The sequence below is a fragment of the Podarcis gaigeae genome (genome assembly GCF_964106915.1).
Source record: "Podarcis gaigeae genome assembly, chromosome: 10".
NCBI lineage: Eukaryota > Metazoa > Chordata > Lepidosauria > Squamata > Lacertidae > Podarcis > Podarcis gaigeae.
In genome coordinates, this window is record NC_139686.1 from 69,980,669 (window position 1) to 70,001,558 (window position 20,890).

The following is a 20,890-nucleotide window of genomic DNA, read 5'->3' on the forward strand; positions in this document are numbered from 1 at the left end:
TTTGTAGTTTTCCTTTACTAGCTTGAAAATAATGTATAATAATTTTCTCATAATATAGGTGTTAATAATGATTTTCAATACTGGCTTACAGTTCATGTTTTCTATTAAAAATGTTTTTAAAAATCAGCTCACAGTGGAAGGCTTCAGGAATATTGCTGACAGCTGCAGTGGTATCAAACACTTGATCATTAATGAAATGCCCACTCTATCAGACAGATGTATTCAGGTAAGAAACTGAAACAGTCATATATTTGTTCTGTAAACATATATTCTGTTAATTTCCAGACATGAAAAATATGGCATTTTACAGCAAAACTAAAGAAAACTATTCTAGAAGTTAGCTTAGCTCTATCTTAGTTTTGTTCCCAGTCAGATTAAAAAACAATAGAAGCCACAATGGCTTTTTACTGGTGAAGTAACAGTGTTCTTCTGTTGGGATGGCCCCACAACTGAGCAGTCCCACAAGTGTCATATTATATCGGGACTCTGCATCTACCACCTGGAAAAGAATGAAGCATCTGAGGATCAGGTTCCTCTTCCCTCCACTAGAATGCTGTGTGCTATGTAGTACAGGCGATACAGTCTAATTTTCCTGCTGAAAGAAAGGAAAATTCCCATTCCCCATCACCTTTTTTTGCCAGGCAGTAGATACCTTGAGTTTACTCTTTGAAATCACTGTTCCACCCCTACTTCATCTGGCTGGGAAGGAGATGTAAAAAAGTGCTCCCCTTTACATAGGATGACTGCACTGCTTCCATTTTTGGGGGGAGCCTTTCATGAAATAAACAGATAAAGATTTCTATCTCTATGTTCATTTTACACAGGGGATTTCTGTATTGTTACAGGCCCCCTCAATCCTAACCAAAGGGGTCTTTGCCCTCAACCAAGGTCTGTGCTCCTTTGGAGCAATGAAGACACAGTGGAGGCTGTCGTAGCTTTAAGAGATATGTTTTATTCACATATTTACACCTGAATTTAGATGGCGGGAGTCCAGATCTTACAGCATAGTCATCTCAAGAAGGGCTTATTCCCTGCACCAGTGCAGCACTGGAGTCCAAGGCATCTCTCCCAGCTATCTTGGATAGCAAGATATTTGACAACTGAATGATATGAGATTATGGTATATTGTATGAGTCCAATCCACCAGTAATCCATAGCAGCTGATAACCCATTACTGTACTGTACATATTTAATCAGAAGATGAGCTCAGATGAATTTACCTACAATCCAATTTGAATCAGATTGTTAAGCACCCAGTAATACAATATAAAAACCAAAAAAAATCTAATGGGTGTGTCATTTTTATCAAACATTTAACTTTATGCAGAGAGATGTTTCGATTTTGCTTCAGTAGACCAACAGTAGCTACTAAGAGCAATATCAGAATTGATGTGCCATTTTTACTTCTTCAGTTATTAGTATTCAGTTGGATATGAGAGGATAGAAACTCCAGCATTTGTTATTATAAAATGTATATTTTCCACATAAAATACAATGCATTTGAAACCTGTGTATTTTCTCTTAAAGGCTTTAGCTGAAAAATGCCATCAGATTGTGTCTGTTGAATTTAATGAATCCCCACATGTTTCTGATGCAGCTTTTAAAGCACTTGCTAAATGTAAACTTGTCAAGATGAAAATACAAGGTTAGTGATGACATAGTATAATAGTTCCTGCAAAATAGTTGTATGTGCTACCTTTTTACCATGGTGTTGGCTCTTTGACATAAATAGACGTGTGCATAAGTAGACATGCTTTTTGTGACTGAAAAAGCTATTGACTTCAGGCCAAATGTAACCTAATTGTTGTTTTGTGATTTCAATAGGGAGTAATCAGATTACTGACCTAACTTTCAAACTCATAAGCAAATCCTGGCCTCATATGAAACACCTTTGTGTGTCTGACTGCCAGAAGATAACAGATTTGAGTCTCAAGATGATTGCACCGCTGCCTGATATTGTTGTACTGAAATTATCAGATTGCATAAGGTATTCCGTTACATTCAAATGACTGTGTGGGTTATTCATTTTAACAAAATTGCAAATTACCAAAAAAATGTGTTAGCCTCCATGCCTGCAAATAAGCACACAGAACAGAGAAAAGGTCTGTGCCCCACTGTAACACCACAATATGCTAGACCAGGGGTTGGCAAGGTTTACCTCGCCTGGACCAGTTCACTCCAGCAGAGATCCCTCCGTGGGCTGGATTGCGCCCGCGATTTCCGGCGTCTGCGCAGACACGATTTCCGGCACCACAAAAGCGAGTCCCCGCTCCACACTGCGCCGGTTTAGCGCAGCATGCGGGGACTCACCGAGTGGGTGGCTCAGTTTGGGGGCGGCTCGTGGGTCAGTTAAACGACCCCCATGGGCCGCTTGTGGCCCACGGGCCTTAGGTTGCCTACCCCTGTGCTAGACCAACCAGCACATTACATTTGTAGAACAGGACATCAACAGCTTCCTTCCCCAGATGTAGTGCAGCAACAGTGATAAAATGTAGACTGCAACAGAGGACATGGCAGAGACAACAAGACTGGGGGTGGGGTGGGCAAGTGTCTACCAGTTAAATGCATTACAGGGCCACTCTAGTAAAAGCATCATAAAGCTACTCATTTGAGTGATACAACAAGAACCACTTATTTTTGTGTAGTCCTACTGAAGTTAGTGGACTACTGTTCAGTAAATTATTTCAATTTAGTGGGTGACATTCCATACATGGGACACGGGTGGTGCTGTGGGTTAAACCACAGAGCCTAGGACTTGCCGATCAGAAGGTCGGCGGTTCGAATTCCCGCGACGGGGTGAGCTCCCGTTGCTCGGTCCCTGCTCCTGCCAACCTAGCAGTTCAAAAGCACATCAAAGTGCAATTGGATAAATAGGTACCACTCCGGTGGGAAGGTAAATAGCATTTCCATGCGCTGCTCTGGTTCACTACAAGCGGCTTAGTCATGCTGGCCACATGACCTGGAAGCTGTACGCCGGCTCCCTCGGCCAATAAAGCAAGATGAGCGCCGCAACCCCGGAGTCGGCCACGACTGGACCTAATGGCCAGGGGTCCCTTTACCTTTACCTTATTCCATACATACCATCCTTGTGTTTGCAATAGAAATCTACTTGTGTAGTGGGATTTTGGGATTCTCTTCTCTCTTTCAGTCTCCTATGTGCTTCTGACCATATGGAGTTGAGGGACTGCGGGAGGCAGTGGGGAGGAAATGGAAGTCCTGTTGAATGAATGGATTACTGCTCACACTATATTGACTCTTACCCACAGTGAGAGTAGTAGGTGTCAACTCCCCAGAGCCTGGGTGCCTGAGTACCCACAACTTTCGGTGCCAGGGCCATGCATGCTGCATGGCACCCATTGCCCCAGGCACCCATGGTCATGGAGCCAAGTTGGCATTCCTGGTGAGAGTCAAGTTTTGGAAGTAAGTCCAATTCATTTTAATGAGACTTCCTTCTCGGAGAACATTGCCATTTAGCTACCAGATGGAAACAGGTTTCAAAAATCTCATTGTTTAGCTTGTAGTTCTGAAAAAACTAGCATTGTAGTACCCACTTTTGTAATAGTTGCAGACAAATATTGACTGCTGTATAGTTTAGTTATAGATGATATTGCATTCAGATGCTAGTTTTTAGGGCATTAATAGAATTGTGACATATATCAGATAACTTATTTTCTATTTGTTTTAGAGTCAGTGATGGAGGACTAAAAGCATTTACTGATGGTGCTTCAGGCTCAAATATACGAGAACTCAGCTTGGCCAATTGTTCCTATATCACTGACAGTGCTATCACAAAAATAGCCCACAGGTACCATAATGCCATATATATTATTTGTTTGGTGAAACATAACAGATACGTTTCAGGAATGTTGCTTCAAAATTCTTGTTAAAATCAATCTTGTTTCTGATATCTAGCTTAGGAAAAGATGTTGTGCATAGTACATACAGCAAAGTGAGTTGTTGTGACTAAGCCCTGTTGAAATCAATGGAATTCACAGCTCAGTTGTAATGTTTTAGGAGTCATTTCAATGGAGCTTCTTAAGAACTGTTCATAGAATTTAGGTTGGAATCCAATAATCACCTGTGAATAAGCCCCATTGAACTCAGCGAATAGACTTCTGAATAGACAAGCACAGGACTATAAATAATTTAACCGTGAATCACACACCCATTGTCAGGGAACTGCCATCGGAGAGTCAGGTGGTGGAAGGGCTCAAGGAGGCTTCCTCAGATGCTGAGGAAGGAACCAGCAGGGGGAGAGGGAGAGTTCCTGCAGAAACTCAGGCGGAGGGATGGCTCCAAGATGCTTCCAGTGAGAACAGCGGGGAGGGCTCAGGACCTCCGCTGGGGACGCCTACTCCGCGCAGGAAACTGTCACGCAGAGAATCCAGACGGAGAGTTCCCGTTAAGGAACTCTTATGTTGGCGTAAATTCCGGAAGTGCCCACTGACGGATTCTGCCAGCGATTGAGGTAGCCATGCACCCATGGCTCCGCGGACTGGGAGAGTTTAGAAACTGATTTGCAGAGCCTGGGGGGCTTAAACGCTTACGCACGAGTAGCCCCCCTTATCCCATAACAGCAATCCGTCAGTCTTTGACGCTACTTGTGCGAAGGAGAGGCATCATGAGCAACCCGGACGGAGCCGGAGGAGCAGGAGGAGGAGCTGGAGCGGGTCCTACTCTGGAGGAGAGAAACAGGGCTTTGGAACACCAGCTGGCACTGCTCACGGCGCGGCTCAAGGAAAGGAGAGCTCAGGATGCGCAGGGAAAACCCACCCACCCCCATCGCAAGGAAGGTACCGGGGTTGGTACAGAAATTTGGGGGTGACCCACGGAATTACCAATCCTTTAAAACAGAGATGCAGTACGCCCTGAATCTGCAGTTTGATGACTTTGCCGATGAGGAATCGAGAGCGGCTTTTGTGATTGGTCACCTCGAGGGGGGGGGCGAGAGACTGGGTGAGGCCCCTGATGGCAGCAAATAATGACGCCTTAAAGGACTTGAGGAAATTCTTTATCGCGATGGACTTGATGTTTTCCAGCCAGATTGAACAGGGGGTGGTACGCAGGCAGTTAATGGCGTGCAAACAGGGAAATCAATCCGTCCGGGAGTATTGGACACAATTTACCATGCTTATACATAAATTGGGGTGGGACCTATCTTCGGAGCCAATTCAAATGCTATTTGAAGAAGGCCTAGCCCCAGCGGTGAAAGACGAACTTTCCCGCGCGCCCCGTCCAGACTCCATGGATCAGCTGACTAAGGCAGCGCTTGCGATTGGAGCGCGCCAGGAGGCGAGGGCGCTGGAGAAGCGGGAAGGGAGAGGAGAGCGTTGGAATGATTTCCGCATTCCTGAGATGCCGGAGCAACCTTCCCCGCCAGTGGAACCGATGGAGATTGGGGGTGCGCGCGCGCGCGGAACTTCAAACGTCAACGAAGGGCGGAAGAAGGAGGGAAAGAGCGCCAAAAAATGTTTCCTCTGCCTACAGCCCGGACATTTTGCCAGGGTCTGCCCACAAAGGAAGGGATGGCAAGGAATGGTGGGGGCTGTTGGGAGTGAGGAGGAGGAGGTTAAGGAGCAGGTAAAAGCCAACGCCTGGCTGCCAGCGACAGGGCACAGCAGCCAGGCCAAGGAGCAGTGAATGTGCCCAAGCCTGAACCCCCCCCCCCGAGCATCCCTTGCCATAGAGGTCCTGCTAGAGCTGCCCAACGGACATCCACTCATGATAAAAGCCCTGCTAGACTCAGGCAGCTCCTGCAATTTTATGAGTAAGGAGTTTGCGTCAGAGCACCAGATACAGACGCTGCCCTTAGGTAGTTCCTTGCAGGTGACCACGATTGATGGGAGGGAACTCCTGGGGGAGAAGTAACCCAACAGACGGTTCCCATGACAATGAGGGTGGCGAGGCACACGGAAGTCATTGCTTTTCATGTAGCCACCCTGGCAGGGCCTCCCATCATATTGGGAATGAGCTGGCTGGCATTACATGATCCGCTAGTGGGATGGCACCAGCGAACAGTCTCTTTTGGGTCCGCTCACTGCTTAGAGCACTGCAAGGGAAGAGAACTTCAGGGGCTGGCTAGGGCAAGCCTTGCCGGGACGGCGATGGGGAAGGAGGGTGAAATACCACGACAATACACAGACCTGAGCGAAGTCTTTAGCGAGAAGGAAGCAGATAGACTGCCCCCACATAGACCCTTTGACTGTCAAATTAACTTACTCCCGGGAGCCCAGCTACCAGTGGGCAAACTACGCCATGTCGGACAGGGAGATGCAGGAGTTAAGGGAGTTCATAGACAAGAACCTGAAAAGAGGGTTCATCAGGGAGTCAAGAGCGGTGGGGGGCAGCCCAGTGTTTTTTGTGGACAAAAAAGACTCTAGTAAACCCAGGTTGGTCGTGGACTTCCGGGCCGTCAATTCGGTGTCAGAACCAGTGGCCTTTCGCATGCCCAGGATTGACGACATCCTGACCAGGGTGAGGAAGGGAAAGATTTTTACCAAGCTGGACCTGAGGGGAGCGTATAACCTGATACGAATGAGGAAGGGGGATGAATGGAAGACCACCAGGTTCACCCCCTTGGGGGCCTTTGAGTATCTCGTTATGCCCTTCGGACTACAGGGGGGCTCAGCCTGTTTCCAATCCTTCATGCATCACGTCCTGGGACCTTTGCTCTATAAGAACTGTGTGGCCTTCTTAGATGACGTGTTGGTCTACTCAGAGGACGAGGAGCAGCATGTCCGAGATGTCCGGGATGTCCTACGCAGGCTGCAAGCAAACCAGCTGTGGGTAAAATTGGAGAAGTGCCAGTTCCATACCAGAGAGGTGGAATTCCTGGGGTACCGTTTGTCAGACAAGGGATTGTCCATGGATCCCAGCAAGGTCCAAGCGGTACTGGAATGGAAGACACCCAGAACCAGGAAGGACGTGCAGAGGTTCCTGGGGTTTGGAAACTTCTATCGGAAGTTCATCAAAAACTTTGCCCACTTGACGGCGCCCATCACCGATTGTCTCAGTAGTAAGAAGAAATTCGCATGGACGGAAGAGGCGCAGCGAGCGTTTGAACGGCTAAAGAAAGCGTTCGCTTCGGAAGAACAGCTCTTGCACGTAGACCTACAGAAACCAATGAGGGTGGAAACAGACGCATCAGATCGAGCGGTAGCAGCGGTCCTGCTCCAACTGGGGAAGGATGCGTCGGACTGGAGACCGTGTGCCTTCTTCTTGCGGAAGTTGAATAAGTCTGAAAGGAACTACACCGTGTACGACAGAGAACTGCTCGCCATTTATGAAGTGTTTCGACGATGGCGGCACCTGCTAATTGGAGCGCAACACAAGGTCCAGGTGTGCACCGACCACAAGAACCTGGAATATTGGAGAACGGCCCGGGTCCTGAACCAAAGACAAGTGCGATGGGCCCAGGAATTTTCCAAATTCCATTTTGAGATTCACTACGTACCGGGGCCGGAGAACGTAAGAGCGGATGCTCTATCCCGAAAGCCAGAGTATATGGAGGGGGAGGGGGCGCCCGAAGAAAGGCATATCATCCCAGAGGACCACTGGGTGTGTGGAGCAGCATTGGTGGGGCAAAGAGAACTGGTAGAAGGGACAGAAAGCAATGAATACGCCCAAAACAAGCTCAGAGAGCTCAGGAGAGCTGGGGAGAACACAGGGGGTTTTGAAGAAAGGAACGGGGCGTTGTATTACAGGGGTGCATTGTACATACCAGAGGGGGAATTGAGGAGTAGGGTACTCAAACAACTGCATGACAGCCCCACCGCGGGGCACTTTGGGCAACACAAAACCATGTGGTTAGTTACCAGGCAGTTCTGGTGGCCCAAGGTGAGGGAAGAGGTACGAGAATATGTAAGGGGGTGCGACCGCTGCCAGTGAGCAAAGGGGGAGAGGGCGGCACCGGCGGGGTTGCTGGAACCATTGCCCACACCCGAATGGCCATGGGAGGCAGTGTCCATAGATTTTATGACGGATTTGCCAAAATCCAAGGGGAAAACTGCGGTAATGGTAGTGGTGGACCTGTTAACCAAGATGTGCCACTTTATTGCTTGCTCACATGCGGTCACGGCGGAAGAAACCGCCAGGTTGTTTGTAGAACACATTTTTAGGTTGCATGGCGCCCCCTTGAGGGTGGTCTCAGACAGAGGGAAACAATTTACGTCCAGGTTCTGGAGGAAGCTCATGAGCTTACTGCACGTAGAGGTCAATTTCTCGACCGCCAGACACCCAGAAACAAATGGGCTGGCGGAAAGGGCAAACGGTATTCTGCAACAATATCTGAGGTGTTATGTAAATGACAGAGAGAATGATTGGGTAGAGAAATTGGCCCTGGCCGAATTCGCCTACAATAACGCAGAAAATGTGTCCACCGGCATGAGTCCATTCATGGCCAATTATGGGTGTCACCCCAGGGCCTTTCCGGGGGAAGGAGGGGAAAGATGGAGCGTACCGGCAGCGGAACATTTTGTGGAAGAAATGGAAGCAATACATCAACAGCTGAAATTGAGTTTAGATAGGGCTAAGGAAGAATACAAGAGGCAGGCAGATAAGAGCAGAAGGGAAGGAGAGACCATAAGGGTGGGGAACCGGGTGTGGTTGTCCACACAAGGGTTGCCATTCAAGGGGGGTTGCAAGAAATTGAGACCGAAACGACTGGGACCTTTTGAGGTTATACAGCAGGTCAATCCGGTAGCCTTTAAGCTCAGGCTGCCCGACAACATGAAACTGCATCCAGTATTCCATAGGTCATTACTGTCACCATACCGGGAGGGGCGGGAAATTTTGGGACGGGAAAGTGAGGTTCCCGCGGCACCGCATGTGGAAGAGAGGGAACGCAGCAGTCATGTAGCAGAAATACTCGACTCTCGGTGGAAGGGTAAACAGGTGGAGTACTTAGTAGAATGGGAAGGGGAACCGGAGTCTGAAAATACCTGGGTACCGGCAGAAACGGTCAACGATGAGGTATTAGTAGAAACGTTTCATCGCCGGTTCCCAAGGAAGCCTCAGCCTTTGGCTAGGTTCTGGGAGAAACACTTCGGAACCACTGACGAGGAAGAGGAGTTTGAGGGGTTCCCAGAATCAGGACAGGAAGAGGAAGAAGAATCAGATGTGGAAGAGTATTCGGGCAGAAGGGACAGTAGTAGATGGAGAGCGGTTTTCGAGTCATCCGAAGATGAGGAGGATTCTTTCCGGGGGTTCCCAACCTCACCAACCAGAGAGGAGGGGGAAACGGGGGGTGAGGGGGGTCCTGGAGGGGAGTGGATGTCAGGGAACTGCCATCAGAGAGTCAGGTGGTGGAAGGGCTCAAGGAGGCTAAGAGACCCTCAGATGCTGAGGAAGGAACCAGCAGGGGGAGGGGGAGAGTTCCTGCAGAAACTCAGGCGGAGGGATGGCTCCAAGATGCTTCCAGTGAGAACAGCGGGGAGGGCTCAGGACCTCCGCTGGGGACGCCTACTCCGCGCAGGAAACTGTCACGCAGAGAATCCAGACGGAGAGTTCCCGTTAAGGAACCCACTGACGGATTCTGCCAGCGATTGAGGTAGCCACGCACCCATGGCTCCTCGGACTGGGAGAGTTTAGAAACTGATTTGCAGAGCCTGGAGGGCTTAAATGCTTATGCACGAGTAGCCCCCCTTATCCCATAACACCCATTAATGTCTCAGCTATTTTTTTTCTGTTTTGTCACTTTTTGCAAAACTGACAAATTAAAAATGATTCATAGGATTCAGTGTTCAAAATTTCTGATATTCTGCGAGTGTTTAGAAAATTATTTTTCTTCCCTAATACCTGTAGATAATTTTATTTATTGCTGGTTTTTATATGGCTGTGTGTGTGTGTACCTATATTTATGCATTATTTGTTTTTCGTTATAATTATCAGATAATCAAAACACAGCAGTTTTGTTTTGGGGATCCAAAAGGCCATATAAGTTCTATGTATCAAATAGGCTTTGGGCTTATGTTCTTTGAGTATACATGGCAAACTACTTTTGAAACTCTGAGAAAGTCTCAAAACTGTTGAAAGGGCAGGTGGGGTGGGAGTGGGGGTTGTTACTCAAAGGGAAAAGGGAAAAATTCCACTGGGTATATGCAAGTCCCAAGCATACCTGAAGTTGCTTTTTTACAATCAGTGTCTGTGTTCTAGTACCTAATAATAACGACAGTTTCCATTTATTGAAAAAGGATCTACTTATTGGTCTCCTCTGGCTAATTTGCTCATGCGAATGTTCCATATTTTATTCTGAAGCTGAGAATGAACAAAACTGTCAAAAGAGGAAATGAGAAAAGCTTGAAAAAAACATTTTACGTGTTTTTAAAATACTGAACAGGAATAGTGAGGCAGGCTACAATACAGCTTAACACTGAAGTGCCCAATAACTAATTTAAAACAATATTTATAGCATGGTCTTAGATAGTATCTTAGGGTATCCTGTTTTGTGAGCAGGTAAATGAACATTTTTATTGTAATTTTTGAAGTGTCCTCTGAAAACCTAAGCCAAAAGTTGCACAGGTATGGCATAATAAGAAAAGAAATAACAAGATCTATTGTTTTTTAAGGTGCCACAATCTGATTTATCTGAATCTGCGTTATTGTCAATCTGTGACTGATGCTGGAATTGATGCTTTAGCACAGATCTCCTCGCTTGCATATCTTAATATTTCTGGAATTAATGTCACAGACCAGGTAAAAATGAAAGCACAAAGGCATGGCAATGTGTTCCTGTATGCTCTTAGTATTGCTGTGCCAGCACTTTCTGTGAGTCACAGTGATATTTTCTGTATTATTCTCAATTTCTTTTCTTAATTCTTAACATCCTCTTTGCCTTTTGGTCACTGTAGCACATTGGAAGGAACAAGAAATAGAACAGCATTCAAAAATAAGGCATTGCAGCAAGATATGAGCTAAATAGTATAAACTTTAAAGTTTGTGGGTTGGGTTATTGAAACATGAGATAACTGGAAAAATTGTTTTTTATTAATCTAATAGTGTTCATGCTAAGGTTCTTCAGTTAACACAACCAATCTTTCTTACATGTTCACTGTTGACTTATAAAGGTTTGAGACCAAGTATACACAGCAGTAGCAAAACAGAGTCTCTTGGAAGTGCAAGGCGTGGAAGATCATGGAACTAAGACTAGTTCATGACTTACAGTATTGAAATATTGATATCTGTTACCCCAGAGGCTTAATACAGCCATTTTAAAGCTTATAAATGTTCGAGAAACTATTGAAAGTACAGATAGCAGCATATGGCGACAAGGAAGTACAGTCAATGGCTAAACTAGATGTGATGTTAATTGTATGAATGCAACAATGTGAACATATTTTAAAATATAGATTACAGTCATGAGGTGTCCTGAGTAGGATTGGGACTGTAGGAGGTAGGTGTTTTCTCCTTCTCCTGTGAAACACCCTCCCTTTCGAAATTGCTATTTGCATTCAGAGGGGAGTTTATTTTTGGTTACTGTCCTCCCCACCACCTGAGGGTCTGATGTACACCAAGCTGTTTACATGAAAAAACCCTTATATGTTAACTGGATATATGGGAAACCATGTTCAATTGTCTGAACAAAGTTGATAAAATGACACCATGTCGTATAGAAGGGGTAAGTCCAGGGGCGTAGCTAGATGCTCTGGTACCCTTTTATGAAATGGCTACTTTGTCCATAAGCATGATGCCCCATACTTGCAAAATCCAGGCTTCAAAAAGATTTGCATCTAAAGTTTTCTCCCCCCCCCACTTTTGCAATCACAGATTTAGTTGCAGTTAATAAATGGAGGGTGTGATTCATTCTAGTGTTATGTGCAAACCACCACTTGTGATTGGTCTCTTCCCAGACAAACCTTGAGCAGTGAGCCAAGAACAAATCTGTTCAATCATAGTAAGCCATAAACCATTCCTTATTGTGATGTATGAACCAGCTCAATGAAGCACTTTATCTGTCTGTCTGTCTCTATCATCTATCTATCATCTATCTATCTATCTATCTATCTATCTATCTATCTATCTATCTATCATTTTCTGTGTTTTTAGAACAAGTCTGTTTTACTTTTAAAATGTAAATTCAGCCATTTCTGTTAGTTTTCTCTTTCCCTTGTGGAAGATGGAAAGCTGTATTGCATTTAGGGTGTCTTTTTATACCTGTCGTGCAAAGGTCATGTAAGCTCTATTCTAACATTCTTGTGCCTTACGTTTTTCATTAAAATGGATGTAAGGATGTTTGATCTTTCTAGTGGCAAGCCTGCTTCAGTTCAGAAAGATATCGTCCTGAGGGCTCTGGGAGCATAAACATCTAAAAATAAGTTTTGGAAAAAAATACATCCTACATCCTAATAACTCTCTAGCATACTTTGTTGGCTTAAACAAGAAACAATGTTTATAATTTGAATAATATGCAACATATGAGATACTAAAGATGAGAAATATTCTTGCTATGTGGAAATTAATATTTTGCCGTGACCCTTTTTCTTGAAAAAATAGCTGTACTACTGTACATTCATTCAATGTTTACTGCACTTTTATTTTGGCTTATAATCAAAGACACAGTGAAATACAAGAACTGATACATTACTAAAAGCAAAGGGCTCAGAGTGGATGTGATTGTTGTAATTGTTACAGTGGAGGTTATATATTTTAACACAATCATATCGCAATATTGTTTGCCTTTGGAAAAATTAATTATCCAGCCGTATTCAAAATCTACCCTTCCCCTAATCATTTTCAACTGGCTAGTCTTCCAACACTGGTGACCTTTTTCTTTTTCATATGTCTTTAAAAAAATTCTTAACAATATACAGTATTTAGGAACACACTTGTCAAGATGGCCCTCCCAAAGGTCCCAAAGATTCTCAGAATCTCTTATCTTCAGAGGCACTCTGATAGGACCATTGCTTGGAAAGTTTGGTTGCCCAATTTCATCACAGGATCTCTTTATATTTATATTACACATTCTCCAGTGGACAGTAGGACATCCCCAAATGGAATATTAAGTTCCTCCCATTTCGCAAGGCAGGAAAATGTCACCACTCCAATGGAATCTGTTTGCCCCCTCCCTTGGAGTGACAGTTCATTTTTCCTACCCAGTTTGACAAAGCATTAGCCCAGCTCTCGCGATCTGCATTCTAGTCAATAATTTCATTAATTTCCCTCTATCATATTTTCAATTACCTTTGTGCACTGTGTGACTGCTGAAGTGATTGCCTGAGAGTATCATTTTAATTATTTACTTCAAACCAATTATTTGGAGTGTGTGTGAAACTGTACATTTTCTTCCTGACTGTGGCTTTAATTTCCTTTCTGAGTTGAGAGAAATCATAGTGGTCAGTATTTTTAACCTGAATGCCCTATCTTTAGGCATCTAAACTTGTACTGATGTATCAAAACATAGGGATTGACGTCCAGATGTACTGAACACATAAGCTTTCCTTTGATCTTATATCCTGTGAAAAACTGAGCTGCTAATTTTAATAAAGCACAACATCTGAATCAAATTTGGAGACTCATTGTTGCCCAAGGCAATAAAGTAAAGATATGTAATACAAGTAAGGGGACTCACATAGCCTTGTGGGACATATTTTGGAGAAGAAAAGCCTAAGAAGGAAAGCCTACACAACTTCGGAGTAGAGTCCCTAAGATGGTTGTATGGGTCCTTGGACCCCTTCTTCTGGCAACTCCTGCAGCCAAGCTGGTGTCAAATGTATTACTCTGCTTTCCTTTGGACCACATCAACATGGCAGGGTGTGTGTCTTGTCATCTGGGCATCCCAGAACCTCCATATACACTGCCCAGGCTTGCACCCCAGGGTGCTGCTGATGCACCCTGGAGGCGCACTCCATTGTCTCTCAAGACAAATGGATGCCAACAACAAGTGTGAATTGTGAGACTTGTCTTTCTTCCAGATCTGCTTCCTCTCCACATGCCAGTCATTTCATTTATGTTTTCTAATTTAAAAGGCAGGACCAAGCTTGTTCTTTTGGTTAAAGAACAAATACCATATTGACTTTTAAATAGACTGGCTATTGAAAAGCACATAAAACACAGTAGAATCATAGAATCATAGAGTTGGAAGAGACCACAAGGGCCATCGAATCCAACCCCCTGCCAAGCAGGAAACACCATCAGAGCACTCCTGACATATGGTTGTCAAGCCTCTGCTTAAAGACCTCCAAAGAAGGAGACTCCACCACACTCCTTGGCAGCAAATTCCACTGTCGAACCGCTCTTACTGTCAGGAAGTTCTTCCTAATGTTTAGGTGGAATCTTCTTTCTTGTAGTTTGGATCCATTGCTCCGTGTCCGCTTCTCTGGAGCAGCAGAAAACAACCTTTCTCCCTCCTCTATGTGACATCCTTTTATATATTTGAACATGGCTATCATATCACCCCTTAACCTCCTCTTCTCCAGGTTAAACATGCCCAGCTCCCTTAGCCATTCCTCATAAGGCATCGTTTCCAGGCCTTTGACCATTTTGGTTGCCCTCTTCTGGACACGTTCTAGTTTGTCAGTGTCCTTCTTGAACTGTGGTGCCCAGAACTGGACACAGTACTCCAGGTGAGGTCTGACCAGAGCAGAATACAGTGGCACTATTACTTCCCTTGATCTAGATGCTATACTCCTATTGATGCAGCCCAGAATTGCATTGGCTTTTTTAGCTGCCGCGTCACACTGTTGGCTCATGTCAAGTTTGTGGTCAACCAAGACTCCTAGATCCTTTTCACATGTACTGCTCTCAAGCCAGGTGTCACCCATCTTGTATTTGTGCCTCTCATTTTTTTTTTTGCCCAAGTGCAATACTTTACATTTCTCCCTGTTAAAATTCATCTTGTTTGTTTTGGCCCAGTTCTCTAATCTGTCAAGGTCGTTTTGAAGTGTGATCCTGTCCTCTGGGGTGTTAGCCACCCCTCCCTTAAGCAAAGTGTAATGTTTGAGGAGGAGTACGGTAATATTCAGTACCGTAAGCATTAGAAGCATGTCCCTAATGTCATTTGTGGCATGCTGGAGGGTATGCTTATCTCAAACATACAGTAAACCTAACTGTAAGGGTGGCTGAGTTTTTATCAATAGTATCTCTTAGAGTGGTGAATGGCACTGTTTAGCAGGAAGAAACTTGAATGAAAATCCTTGCTATTACATATATTTACGTGGCTGTTTAGTTGTATAGATTTTTAAATTTTATATATGGATGTTTTATGATGGCCTATATCTGTAATAAGGGACGCAGGTGGCGCTGTGGGTTAAAGCCTCAGCGCCTAGGACTTGCCGATCGAAAGGTCGGCGGTTCGAATCCCTGCGGCGGGGTGCGCTCCCGCTGCTCGGTCCCAGCGCCTGCCAACCTAGCAGTTCGAAAGCACCTCCGGGTGCAAGTAGATAAATAGGGACCGCTTACCAGCGGGAAGGTAAACGGCGTTTCCGTGTGCGGCTCTGGCTCGCCAGAGCAGCGATGTCACGCTGGCCACGTGACCCGGAAGTGTCTCCGGACAGCGCTGGCCCCTGGCCTCTTGAGTGAGATGGGCGCACCAACCCCAGAGTCTGGCAAGACTGGCCCTTACGGGCAGGGGTACCTTTACCTTTACCTTATATCTGTAATGCCTAATAAAGGTTTGGCAAAGTGGAAGTAAACAGTAAACCAGTACAGATTTGGCATTGGCCTTTTTAGTGGAGAATGCATAAATTATTTTACTCTCTCCACACTCCGAAATGGTGAAAACTGCCATAACTGAAAGTCCAAGGATTCCTTTGACATAAGGCTATTTGCCCTGTATCCCAAATGATTTAGTCAAGGTTTAATAGTTATGTATTCTACAGAAGTTGGTAGTAAGTAGGGAGTCCTTATCCAGTGTGTGTGTGTGTTTATGTTTATGGATTGAATTATGAAAACAGGTTGTTTCCTTCTGCTTTTTCCTTCAGACTTTGTTTCCTTCAAACATGAAAAGCTGTCAAAAGACCTTTTATTATGCAGTAAAATTTTACACATATACCATGAACATGTCCTACTTTTTCCACGTAATAATGTTATTAACATGCACTACATTTTGTTCTTTCAGCTAACCATTTCATGAGCATTTTCACAACACGTTTTTCTCTCTTGGTTGGATTCAAGGAATTAGTACAAAAGCAATACGCTTGCTTATTTACAGATGTGAGTGGGTGTTTACAGATATACTTGGAATTCACAATTTAACTCGCTGATAATGTAGTAGCTTCCTCTCTGTTGAAGATAAGTGTCACAGAAATTGTAGCAGGAGTTCAGAGACATAGGCGTCCCTTGAAAAACCCACTTTTTCCCTTTACAAACTAGCGCCTTTCCCTTCTATGAGAAGTGAGGCTACAGGGAACCAGACAGAGGGCCTTCTCGGTAGTGGTGCCTGCCCTGTGGAACGCCCTCCCATCAGATGTCAAAGAGATAAACAACTACCTGACATTCAGAAGACATCTTAAGGCAGCCCTGTTCAGGGAAGTTTTTAATATGTAACGCTGTATTGTTTTTAACACTTGATTGGAAGCCCAGAGTGGCTGGGGTAACTCAGCCAGATGGGCGGGGTATAAATAAATTATTATTATTATTATTATTGTTGTTGTTGTTGTTGTTGTTGTTGTTATTTTACAGCAACCTCTTCCTTGCAATAGTGAGCGCCTTGCAGAGCCATGCAGAGACCTAATTCAGTGCCTCCCATCAGGCCCATGCCAGGCAGATTAATGGGTTCTGCTGTAAATTGAGGGCATGCACCATACACGTGTCTTACACACACACTGCCTGGAAAGGATAACTTCATAACTATGTTTTGTGAATGGAAAACCGTGTTTTATGAATGAAACTCATGTCAAATGATACAGTGAACCAGAAGGTGGGCAGGAGAGTTGTGTTTTGCTCATATTTCACCCCAGCAGCCACCTCCGAAGTCAGTAGCCAGGAAAGTTGGAAACTACTCAACGGGCTATGAATGTGTCAGGGGGTTGCTTGTCAGTAGAAGATAGGAACTGCCAAGCAGCGGAATTGGAGCAAGACCAAGAAGAATATATCTGGGAGGGAGAAGGAGACGGGTAGTTAAAATGGCTGGAGAGGTAAATAAAATGTTTCTGAATATGAATGGCGGTTTAAGGCAGGCAATTCACAAAGTATCATTGTTATGTACTGTGTTGAATAGGATCCAAACTGCAGCAGTCTGATTGGTCCTAGAACAATAGGATCCAAAACGCAGCAGTCTGATTGGTCCTAGAACAATAGGATTCAGAATGCAGCAGTCTAATTGGTCCTAGAACAATGCAGCAGTATGATTGGTTGGCAGGAACCACCCAATCCGGCTCCAGATGGAAGTGAATCCACAACCTGATTGGCCTACAGGAGAATTCCGGAATTAGCCAATCACGTGCAGCCCATTGTGTAAATAATGTATATAAAGCAGATACTTTGAGGGGACTTTCATTCCCTCCTCACCACTATGAGCTGAATAAAGAGCATGAAATCCACTCTCGACTCTGAGTATATTTCAATCATGCTTGACAAGTTTAGGAACTATGTAACCACGGACAGAGGCGTAGCAAGCTCAGGTGGTACCCGTTGCGGATTTTTTTTTGTCACCCCCCCCATTTGAAATTATTAAAAGAAGGAAAAATAAGATACAATTGCAAGTGTTATTTTCTAGTTTATTTAGTTAACATTGTGAGTGTAAGCTCTTAAAACCCCTGCAGACTCTGTGGCTTCAATATCAGCCAGAAACAAATGTCTTCTAACCCACCACCCCATTGCTCTGTTCACTGGCCTGATGGCAGAACTTGAACCTTGCACACTATTTTGCAATAGGTAGGCCTAATAACAGAATTGCCCTAATAAGGATATGTTTTTTCCTTACGATTCGGTGCAGCTCCCTTTACTTTTACAATGCCTTTTAAAACAGGTGGCTAATCTGTGTCCCTCCAGGTGTTGCTGGACTACAACTCCCATCATTCCTATTGGCCATACTAGCTGGGACCAGTGGGGGACCTAGTCTAGCAACATCTGGCGGGACACAGACTAGCCCCCTAGCCCCCTGTTTTAAAGCTGACCGTGTAATGCACCATATCAGAAGCACAAATCCCTTTCAAGGGGCCATTTTCCTCTCCTCCTATTGTGTTTTTTCTTAGTATCTGCCCTGAGCAACTCTGCAACTCAAACGCTTGCTCATTCTTTTGAGACATTTGAGTTAGTCCTAATAAAGTATTGTTCAACTTCAACTATTGGGCTGTTGGGCTGTTGTTTTCGTTTTAATTAAACGTACCATTTCAAATAGAAACAGATGTTCTTAGGCTGCAGTTCTACACCTCCTTTCCTGGGATGAATTTCCATGGAACTCAGTGCAGCTTACTTCTAAGTAGACATGCACAGGAGGGCACAGTTGTTTAAGCACCGTCTCAGCAGCTCACTGAACAACGAGAAACAATTTTCATGCTAACATGAATATATTCTCATATTAATTCTCTCCTGAAATGGTGATGTATGGATCTTAACTTGTGTTTCTTTGGGGTGTTAGGAGGCACTGATGTATCTCTGGGCTGAATCAAACTGAGAACGCATCATCCAGCTTCTGTGTTTGAAAGACATGTTTGTTTATTATTTTTATTATTAGTTGCTGAATACCTAGCACACATGGATCACAATAATCAAATGGACATAGAAAAGCGGGGGGGGGGGGGCTTTGTGTCTTGGTAGCTTTATTGTAAATATCCCTGCTACGTAAGAATAGCCTTGCCTGATCAAACCAAAGGGTCCTGTTCTCCCCCTCTTGTCAGTCTCCAGCTAAGGCAGGGAAAGTGGCGGAGTTAGCTGCATGGGTGCCCAGATTCCATGCCGTGCACTCAGGGGGAAGCTGCACAGGGGGGCAACAAGATCCGCTGCGGCGGCGGGGTAATCCTCTGCGCGTGAAGGTGGCACGATCTGCCATGCACAGGGACAGCTGGGTGAGCCCCCTGCGGTGTGCCTTTTTGTCACCTCCCCTCAGGGAAGACACCCAGGGCGGACCGCCCCCCCTGCCCCCCTTTCCTACGCCCCTGACCACACATGATCTGGTTTTGCTGAACTCCTCCTGTGGTGTTTTGTGATGTTTTCATTACATTTTGTTTCCACTGGGGCAGTTATAGCATACTAGGATTATGCAGATTGTAGAGGGAAGGACATACAAACAAGCGAGTGCACAAATCCATGGCTTGTTCCTAAGTTTCCAACTATGTTTTGTTTTGGTAAAAGAACGCATGTTTGAAAAGGTACGGGGGGGGGGACCTACAGCACTGAATAACAGCAAAGCAAAATAAATACATTATGTAGTATAACAGGTTTTTTACATACGTGTGCCAATAAGCTAATATTTGTCTAAAACATTTTTAGGCTTTGGATGCTCTTGGCAAACTCTGGAAAATAAAGGAGATTATTATATCAGAATGCAGGCTGTTAACTGATACAGGAATTAAGGTAAAATAAGATCCTATGTTATGTATGTTACAAGCATCAGTACATGTATGTCACTCTTGAACACGTCTGATTTACAATGAAATAGTAAATATGTTGAGGTTTTTTTCTTAAAACTGTTGAAACATGTTGCCATTAGGAAAATGTACTCAAGCCATGGCTGGTTTCCTTTACATGCCAGCATGGGCTGTTTAATTGTCCTTTCAGCTCCAGACCATTATGACCTTTTTATTTTACAACACTTTTTTATATTGCACATTATTGTGTGCTGCTTTTATGATTTTTATAGCTTTTAGCTTATGATATATCGTGTATTTACATTTTCATGGTTTTATTCTTTTTGTAAACTGCCCTGGAAATATAATTGAAGGGCTGTAAAACCACTTTACATAAATAAATAGTGGCTTGTGTCGAGTGTTCCAGGAAACTTAAAGATGAGTTGAGATTTGAATTGGCGGTTTCAGTTTCTTAGCTCATATTGTTAACCACTGTGCTGCTCTTGCTCTGAACTCCTGAGACTTATAGATGCAAATGTGGGGAAGTGAAACTACAGTGACTGAGAGTTTTGGAATGTGGAAAGAGATAATATTCACCCCACGAAGGGAGATTTAAGTAGAACATTTTAAGAAGTGAAAAATGTCTCTGCACAGCAACCAATGGCAGTTTTGCATTTACTTTTTAGCAGGGCTTATTTAAAACAGGATGTGTTTTTGGCAGTGGCTGCTATGCAGCCCTCATGGGATTCTGATAAGATGGCTGAGACATAAAACAGATCGTGGATAGAAAATTGCAGCTTTGCAATAAAAATGGTGTCCCATCATTTGTGTCTGGTGTGTGCTAAAAAGAGAGAGAAAGGACTGAGGACAGATTCCTGGGGAGAACTCAGCAGAAGGAAGCTGAAACGGCCATCATGAAGGAAGTAACTATTTCAAGAACAGGAGGAAATCTTGAACACCTATAATGTTAGTAGTTGAGGAGAAAGACTTGTGCAAGCATAGAAAGAGACTCTTTGGTGAATTAATCTAGCAAAATATTAACCCTGCATTAGAAATAACATGGTTTTTTATACAGTTGCTATGTTTTAATCTATATTCCGAAAAATCTTGCACAGAAATCACAGTGATCATCACATTTTATCAAGTAACGACTATGAAAATAATGACTATTCTATCCTATGAATTAGTACCTTTCTGCCATAAAATTCAAGCATCCATCAATCTATTGTTGGATTCATTATCTACAGCTACACAGAGCTGGTTTGAATTTTGCTGCTCTGTATGCATGTGATAATGCACAAGCACACATTTGACAGAATAATTTATTCTTTGGAGAATAGTTATGAATGGAGTTTCCAGTGTGCCTCCATGTTCCTAGTTTATTGTAATGTAAAGAGCAACTGTGTTAAAAGTACAGATATCCTGTCTAATTTATGGAAAGCCATTAT

At 44.2% G+C, this 20,890-nt stretch overlaps 1 protein-coding gene across 2 annotated transcripts in view; it reads left to right on the plus strand.

Annotated features, from left to right (window-relative positions):
* The window catches only part of FBXL13 (F-box and leucine rich repeat protein 13), a 72,376-nt gene that overhangs the window by 45,420 nt on the left and 6,066 nt on the right, over positions 1-20,890 (plus strand). For both annotated transcript variants that reach the window (XM_083701408.1, XM_083701409.1), the window contains exons 13-18: positions 128-226; positions 1,528-1,645; positions 1,825-1,987; positions 3,686-3,805; positions 10,566-10,692; positions 19,366-19,449. In XM_083701408.1, the coding sequence (XP_083557534.1) occupies positions 128-226; positions 1,528-1,645; positions 1,825-1,987; positions 3,686-3,805; positions 10,566-10,692; positions 19,366-19,449 (711 nt within the window). The remainder of the gene's footprint in view (positions 1-127; positions 227-1,527; positions 1,646-1,824; positions 1,988-3,685; positions 3,806-10,565; positions 10,693-19,365; positions 19,450-20,890) is intronic.